General features: G+C 29.7%; 1 protein-coding gene across 1 annotated transcript in view; it reads right to left on the bottom strand.

Moving 5' to 3' along the window:
* Positions 1-9,266, bottom strand: part of LOC106682497 (small subunit processome component 20 homolog) — a gene marked incomplete in the record, with an annotated part of 46,758 nt that overhangs the window by 25,606 nt on the left and 11,886 nt on the right. Inside the window, 8 exon segments of the mRNA XM_067046031.1 lie at positions 223-365; positions 1,801-1,898; positions 2,735-2,867; positions 2,975-3,179; positions 5,301-5,461; positions 5,667-5,792; positions 6,735-6,911; positions 7,004-7,285. Coding sequence (XP_066902132.1) covers positions 223-365; positions 1,801-1,898; positions 2,735-2,867; positions 2,975-3,179; positions 5,301-5,461; positions 5,667-5,792; positions 6,735-6,911; positions 7,004-7,285 — 1,325 coding nt within the window.

The raw sequence follows: 9,266 nt of genomic DNA on the forward strand, positions 1-9,266 counted from the left end.
CTTCTTTACCACAGCACTGACCATCTCCTTCAAAAAATATTATTTTAATAAAATAAATAGATATTTTCAAAAATATGGTGTATATATTGAATTCTAATACAACTTAATGACCAATTACATATCATCTGTGAAATCATGGAAGATACTAAACATTAGGAAGAAGAATTGAATTGCTAACCGCATTGAAAACTACTTAAAATGATTTTTTTATGGCATTTATACCTTCCTCCAACAGAAGTCTTTGGACCATTTCCAGAATGGTATTATGGACAGAACCATGTAGTTTAGGCGATCCCCAGAGATCTGTAATGGTAGAAAGAACAGACCTCCCATTTTCATCTTTCTTATTGAGCAGCCTCAAGTGTCTACAAAAGAAATAGGAAAAGATTAATATATAGCCAATATTCCAATAAATCTTACTATAAAAAATTATGAACCTAACACAGATTGACAATTAAAATTTGATTTGATAATTTTGGCTGATGAACATCGTTATCTTCCATCACGTACAGATTTTTTTTTGTGGCAAAAAATCCTTCATATTGCCAAGGGTACTCAACCGATCAACTTCAAATTTTTGTAGAATCAAAATGATTTTATAATATGCAAAATGCAATTAATCGGAGCCTAGTAGGTCAATTTTAATTTGAAATATAAAATAATATACTTGTAATAATTTAAAGATGTGTTAAGTGACTTTTTATTAACTTCAAACCTAGCAATCTATACTTTATTGTTATTATCAGAAAGATGGACAGCTCTTCTTAACAAAGTACTAAAAAATTTGAATTTGATCAAAATACACACGAGTAATAAATGTTTCAAGTTATTTTATGTTTTAAATTATTTTTTGAATTTGTATATTATAAAGTCCTTTTGATATTATAAAAATTTGAAGTGATTGGTTGAGTAACCTAGGCGATACAAAAGATTTTCGTGCTACAAAACCAGTATTACATATCATGATTTTGCAAAAAATTTGTCAGTGATAGAAAATGTCGGTTTCAGCACATTAAAAGGGATAAATATCACTTAAAATTATCAAATCAAATTTCAAAAAGTTCTGTCATGAATTTTATGTTCCAGTTTGTATACCTGCGTAATTAATGGTTATAAATTAATTACCAATACTTATTTCAATTAATTGAACCCACATATGCAATAAGGGATTTTGTGAAATTTTAAATATTATTTATTTCTAATAAATTACTGATTTATTAGTAATAAATACATTATTAAATCTATATCAATAATTGTTTCAAGAATTTTTATTTTGCAACATAAACTCAAGCCCATGTTCCTCTATATCTAAAAAGAACCTTGAGTTTTTCTGAGAATTTTGAGAAAAATTCTAATATTGCTAATAAACCACACAAAAAAGAAAACACAGATATTTGGGCAATATTACATAAGTGGTTTCAATTAATAATACACATTTTTAGACAAATAATTTATAATGATAATTGAAAATTTGCTATTCTAAAAGATGTTGTACTACAAGCTCAAATGGTATCATATTAAAACAAATATTATGTTTGTAGTACGACTCAAACAGGCTAAGGTAAATTATGTTAAGCACACAAAAAAGGATTTTTCTAAAAATTTGTATTGTTTGAAGTGCTACCATCTATGGTAATTTTAAGGAAATTCATCCTATTTACTAGAAATTACCACAGATGGTAGCTCTATCAACAAAACAAATTTGAGAAAAATTACCAGATATTAATGCTGACTAACCTTACTTAATATTATCAAAACATTTTTGAAATAATTTTTAAAAAATATTGTTTTTATAGTTACTTAGGATTTTTGCTCCAGGTGTTGAAGAGTTTGAATTGAGCTGTCGGACTATTGACAGCCTCAACAGGCAAGTTGTGGAGGTAAGGCCAGACCAACACCTGCAAAAATATTTTTAAAAAACTCATATTATTTACTATTAACAATTTTTTAAATATATACATCATATTATTCAACAATTATATTTTCTTAATCGTCATTATGGACTACAAAGAGAATACACCACTTTATTACTCCATTTTATTAAAACTGGATTTTTTCTTTCCAGATCCAATTATCAGTTGTAGCTTACTATACAATGTTTCTTGATAAAACCAATTTTTTAAAATAAAAAATAAAACACTGCCCTACTTGCTATTAGTAAATGTTCTAAAGGTGAGGAAAGCCCGTCTTTTATAATGAGATTTTGGGAGTAGGGCATAAAATCTCAATATAAATATCTCAGATTTCAAAATTGACAGAAGAAATTATGTGTCTAAAAATTATATTTTTCACGATTTTTTAACTAAACAAATTCTTTTTTTTTTTTAGACCGACAGTGTTATTACTAATCAAACATTAGAAACTGAAATTAAACACAAAAATTTAACTTTATTTAAAAAACCAAGAGGCCGAAAATTAGATCTATGAATAAATTAGTGAACAGTATTGCTGTTTCTTTTCTTGAAACAAAATAAGTCCTGAAACTGTGTAACTAGTGGATCATCAACAAGAAAAAAATTATGTAGTACTTAACAAATTCCATTTTAAATGGGATTAGAGGCAATATTTACTTAGATATATTAAATAATCTTTGAATCCTTTAGAATCATAAACACAAAAGTTATGTAGTTAGTTTTATTAAAAAGGAAGTTTACTTAAAACTTGAGTAAGTGGTCCAATTTTGATTAGGCTCCCTTTCTCAATGATTCATAAAACATCAATTTATCTTACTGACCTGAAAGACCGCATTGATTTCATCCTCGGACCAGTTGTAATCCTCATAGATTTCATAAAACTGTGAGGTGACATTAAAGCATACAGCTCTTACGTTTTTAATAACTTTTATATAACCAGGATGTACTTCCTCTCTATAAAAAAAAAAAAAGTAATATAGTTGTAAATCACATAGCTTTAATTACATTATATTGGATACAGAACTGTAATACTTTAATGAAATATTACAAAAGATACTCACCTCTTGTTAAGAATAGGTGGAAGATGAGACGCAACTATCAATATCAGCCTAAGGAGGAACTTAGTCTGAGCTGGCTCCAGGAGTCCTCCACAGTACGTCAGCACAGTTTTCAGGAGGTGTGTTGTAGCCATCAGGCGTCTAGGAGGGGTACAATGCTCCAGGTCGAAGGAGTCGATGATTTTATTGACCATCGTGGTAGCATCATCTAAAACATTATAAAATAGTGGAGTTTTGTTTTTATCTAAAACGTTGTTACATTTTAAAACCTGAATGTAGTGGATGAGTATTGACTTTATTTGAGTTAACCTGTGTCATATTTAATGGTATAGGGGCATACCACTAGTAGGAGTTAATGATCTTAAAAAAACTAGGTCTAAATCTACAATTATTTACAATATGTACAGGTTGTTCAAGTGGCTATAATGCTGCCTGTTGCCACCACACTGGTGGAGGCACTGGTTGCAACGTCTGCAATAGTGGGTTGGGCTGATATTTCACCGAGTCCTGGAATTTAATATGCCTCCTCCTGATAAAGTTCAGGACCATTGGAATATCCAATAATTTGTGAAGAGTCGGCGGATTCTCCTTCTTCCATACTGTAGTCTGTACAATCTTCCGCAGTATGGAATTTTGGAAATTTTGAAGGTGGCCCTGTGTACCATCATTAAGAGGGATGAACAAGGGAGCACCATATAGGAGCGCTGGACGGGGTATACTCTTGTATACTTGAAGTTTTAACCAGAGGGAAAGGGCCGATGATGTTAGGAGATGGGGTACACCGTAGTAGGATTTCCTTCTGACTGTTTTTGTTTTTTGATATAAATGGGTACGAAACTTTAGATGTCAATCCACTTTTATACCCAAATAGATTATGGCATTGGATTGGGACATTTTAGAGTTTGCCACTTGGAGCTTTTTCGGAAGTTTTGCTCTCTTTTTTGCTTGGTGTGCAAACACTACGCAGTCCATTTTAGCTGGGTTTATGGAGATATTGAGATAATTTAGCCATTGAATGATCTCTTCACAGACTTTTCCTGCTTGTTTTAGTTCATGCATGGGGTTAACGCTTCTGATGTAGATGGCAATATCATCCGCGTAGGCAGCTCTTGTAGCAGTTTTGTAGTTGTTGCCTACTACATCTGCAATACAGATCGAGAACAACACTGGTGAAAGTACGGCCCCTTATAGCACGCCACACGTCAGTGGAACGGTGCTAGAGTGCTTCTCTTGAATTTGAACTGAGAGACTTCTGTTCTTGAGGAATGAGGCAATGACCGAATAGAGCTGCTCCAGGCATTCGTAATCTATAAGCTTACGGCATAAGATACCGTGAGAAACGGAATCAAAGGCCTTTGTGCAGTCAATGGATATCAGAGCCGTTGCCGTATTCCTGTTAAAGTTTGAGTTCTAACAGAGAAGAGTTAAATACTGTAAATACCGTGTAATCTTGGTAATCCAACCTAATTACTGCAGGGGTGGGGAGGGTTCGGATTAAAGAAAGTATTAAGAAAAATGGTATAAAAAAAACTCAATAATATGAATGTACATAACTATTTTTATTTTTTTTGGAAATTAGACAGTTTGAAGTTCTAAAAAATTGATCTTCATTAAAGAAGTAGATTTTTTTTTTTTTTTTCCGTCAGGAGATAAGATTATTCATTTATAAGTAAAAAAAAGCACTCTTTGTATGGATTTATTTAAAAGGTGATCAACAAAAAAATAAGTTAACCAACAAAATTTGTATTATATATATTTCTACTATTAATGAAATTAGTTTTACAGAATCAAATGATTTATACAATACAATAGATATTATGCATTTCCAATTCCAACAAAATATGACATTATGAAAACTGTCATAGCGGGATTTGTAGAGGGAATCAGCTTACTGTTCATCAGGCTAATTAAGTTTTTTAACTTATTTTCTGGAGCGACAAGATGTTAATGTTATTTTTTTTTTACTTTTACTAGTTTGTTAGAATAGAAGAAAATTAAATTATTTCAGAGATTTGATGAAACTTTTAATTTCTTTCAGCTTATTTTGAAAAACATAGATACTATTACTTTGTAAAAAATTGCTATTTTTAAGATTATTGCTTTAAACTTCATTATTGTAACTAGACAGCTATTCACTAAAAGAATCACATCAAAATTTAGAAAAAATGTTGATATAATTTTAAACTGTTTCTGATGTTCAAAATTTGTTTAAAATAAATAAAAATTATGATTTTTTTTTACCGTTAAAACTTTCCTGTTTTCATCCAGTATTAGTATCAACAAAACAAATAGTGAAAGAAGGAAAAAGAAAGGCTAAATGAAAACTCACCTTCTACCAAGTCAGCTAAAAGAGAAAATGTCATTCTGAAGAAATTAAAAAGCTCTTCGCTTGAACAGCCAGAAAGAAATCTGAGAACAGCAGCTTTCCGAGCCTGCTTCGTCTCTCTTTTCGATGTATTCACCTTACTATACATTTTGCTGTAGACTATCCTGTAAAAAAAAAGTTAAATATCGTTCAATCACTACATTTTCAAAAATATAAAAAAAAAGCTATTAAAAGTGAATAATCAAGATGGAATTTTGGAATCATAGAAATAATTATTTCAAACGATGAATTAACTATTAAAAAAAAAAAGAGTCAGAAATAATAGTAATAAAGACAATTTTAATCAATAAATAAAAAAATAAATAATACCTGAGAATTATAGGTATGAGTTGGTCACGATGTTCAGGTTTCACGGCATCGCTCTGGGAATCGACCCGGAAAAGTGTTAGCTCATTTTTAAAAGTTTTATCATCAATCAGTCCATAAACGTTATCCCTGAAAATCATAAGTAATTAAAAAATAAAATAAAAGTTCAAATGAAGTGACTATATAAACAATTTCATTGATATAACAACACTACAGCACGATTGTGGATTAAAAAAAAAAATACATCTGTACTGCTACAACCCATGAAGGGTTATGGGCGCAGTACTGTTACTGGACCAAGGGTGGTGCTAGGAGATGATTTGGTCAGAATCACGCTAGGCTGCCAGATTTTCACACCATTAAGGGTACCCACTTTAAGAGAATGGGTGGACCCCGGAAAGCTCCTGAACCCACGAGGCTAACTCACAGCTACAGTGAAACAGACTTTATTGAATTATCTGCCACAGACAGATTTGAACCCGGGTCCTTGGAAGTAGTAGCACAGTGCTTTACCAATGAACTACCCACTCTCAACGATCATGGGTTATACACTAATTAAATGCTTTTTTATTAATTTTTTTCTTTTACTGTTCTATCATGTAATTATGAATAAATTTTATCATTTAAAATGTAATATGTGCACATGAGAAGGTATATTTATTTATATTAAAAAAAAAACAGACATTTATAGTGTATTATTGTTAATATTATATTACAGATATTAATGTATGTGTTAGTACACATAGTATTTACATTTATGCATACATATATACATAGTAATATAAATATAAGTATTAAAAATATCCTGTATAGATTTGTATTCATTTTATTTTGTTTATTTTCGTATATTTTAAGTCCAAACAGAATTACATTATTTTTTTTATAATTGTTTAAATTTATTTGTTCATAATTTCTTGTAATTGTTTATTTTATTCTATTAGGATTCATACTTTTAAAAAGTTTGTAAATTATTCACTAATATGATCAGTTAAAAACCAACTCTACTTGTATAAGGGTAATCATTACAGACAAATAAATAAATAGAAAAGATAAAAAATGTAACACACTTACTTGTAAGGAATTAAATACTTGAATTTGTATTGCATAATGAAATCCAATGCACACTTCTGAACTTCCGGTACCCTACTTGACAGGAACTCGTAAAATAGCTTGTTCACCTCAGACTCACGATACAGGCTCTTAGGTGATCGAAATTTGCTGAATATTCCCATGTGTGCGACCAAGCTTCTGAAATTGTTTAATATATTAAACATTTAAAAGTTGATTCAAACAATGCACGGATAAAGAATATAATTTTATATTAAAATATTACAACTTACTTGGTAACCCATTTAGTTTTCCATTCCGATTCAGGCACTGGTTCTTCTATAAGTTCCTTCTTCAACTCAACATCTTGCTTAGTAAGTGAAGTATCATGATTTTTCAAAGATTCATTGACTGGTGATTCTTCTTCCATGGGTTCCTCATTCTGTTCTGAATCTTTTGCTTCTTCCTCAATTTCCATCAACATATCGATATCTTGCAAGCTCATGTCTGCAACACTTTTCTGCCTGATATTCCAAGAGGTAGCAGCTTCTGAATATCGTTTGTTGTATTCCATCCTTTAAAAGATCAAAGAATTTAAATAGCAGTCACTAAAATTTTGTGGTTAATTCAGAAAGTAAATTAATTTATAATAAAACATAAAATATATTCTGAATTAAATTTATACTAATGAACAAATCTTATGATTCAGATTTATTTCACTTTTTTACACTATAACTGTCATCGCAGCTGTATTATAAATTTCAAAAAGGGATCATCTTCATGGACTCAAATATATCAATATTTCAGACATTCGGTCGTAAAACATAGTAGCTGAAATTCTTATTAATGATTTTTTTGGAATCACCGGTTTTTTAAAGGTTGATTTCATAAGTTGTTGAACGAATCTTTAGAAAATTTTTTTTTAATAAAGTAAATTTAAAAAAATAAAAATAAGTTGTACAGTAAAAAGTATAAATAAACAAGAATTACAAAAAAGTAATTGATAATTGAAAACAATAAATAAAAAAGTAGATAAAAGAGAAATATAAAAAAACAGTATACACTAAAAGACAGCAAACTAAGAAATAATAGTAAATAAGAGAAAATATTAAATATAGGTAGCCATTAAATAATAATATATATATAGTATGGGGGGAGGGGGAGGTAAGTATCTTTTAATTTTATTTCATTCTCTTACTTCTTTATATTATTTTAGTTATTTGTATCTTTTTTAGCCCAACAAAGTGGAGTGAAACGGCTCACAATAAATAGTTTATTTACTATTTGAGTTCAACCGCACACGAACCCCTCTTCCTTTTATAGCAGCAATACTCAACCTTATCTTCATAGGGGCCACAAACACGTGTTAGTCATGCTGTCACGGGCCGCAAAAAAAAATTAAAAAAATTAGGTAATGATTTTTTAGGTTTTCACTATTTTATAAATTGAATTAAACAACTATGAATGGATTAATTACGTATATTTTAACATTTTTTTGTTAGTTCCTGATGTTTCAAACACGTTGCAGTGTCCATGGTCACATGCAGTTGTTTAATTCAAATTAATTAGGTGTTAATAAAAAATCGAATTAAAAATTAATGAACTATTTACTGTAACAAAAAATATTTGGATCAGGTCCATTTATTGATCTGGTTTAGTATCAACTCCATTTATTTATTGATCTGGTAAAATAATTTAAAAATATATAAATTCAAATCTTATAGTTTATTAATGGTTAAAATTTTACATATTCAAATTTACTACCATATATTCTTTCTTGATACATAGGTAATAGTAAAAAATCGGTCTCGCTCACTCGATATGGAACTAAAATCACCCAATACAACACATCACTAATCCAAACACTTGATTTGCCGTATTTCAGAAAATACTAAAATAACGTGTTGCCGTGATACAATCAGATGTCTGCTGTAAATTAATATAAAATAAATGGACGTATATTATGGGAAATTACTGTATCAATAATAGCACTACACTCAGCAGCGCAGTAGTGTGTTATGCAGACCTATTTACTCAGCGAGCTCTGAATTATTCTAATGGGCACGAACTTCAAAATGATTTAAAATGAAGTAACACCAGATGGGCAGCAGGTTGAGTATAGCTGTTTTATAGAAATTAATCAAATTAACAACTTGAACCTATGATGAACAGAACATGCATTTGCAAGCTCTGATCCAGTTGTTAACTTTTAAATGCAATTCAGAACATTAAGAGATTAAAAAATTTGAAAAGACTTATTCTGCATTGGCTAATAGAAGCGAAATCACTATAGGACATTATTCAGTACTTTTAACTAAAAACATTATTTTAGTATTTTTAATCATATTTTGTTATTTTCAATAATATATTGTAATATGCTCTTTTTTAGTAAATAGTATATTTTGATGTATAAAGGGTTTTAATATGTTTTATTTTATGTATCATTTTAATATTCATTTGTTTTGTTTATCCAAAAAGCAAACTAACCAAGTTTCATTGTTTATAATAACTTCGTGATACAAAAAACCAAGATGGCGGTATGTTGAATCAAGGCCA

The sequence above is a fragment of the Halyomorpha halys genome, unplaced genomic scaffold, assembly GCF_000696795.3.
Source record: "Halyomorpha halys isolate HHAL.00 unplaced genomic scaffold, Hhal_1.1 Scaffold24.1, whole genome shotgun sequence".
In the NCBI taxonomy this organism is placed as follows: domain Eukaryota; kingdom Metazoa; phylum Arthropoda; class Insecta; order Hemiptera; family Pentatomidae; genus Halyomorpha; species Halyomorpha halys.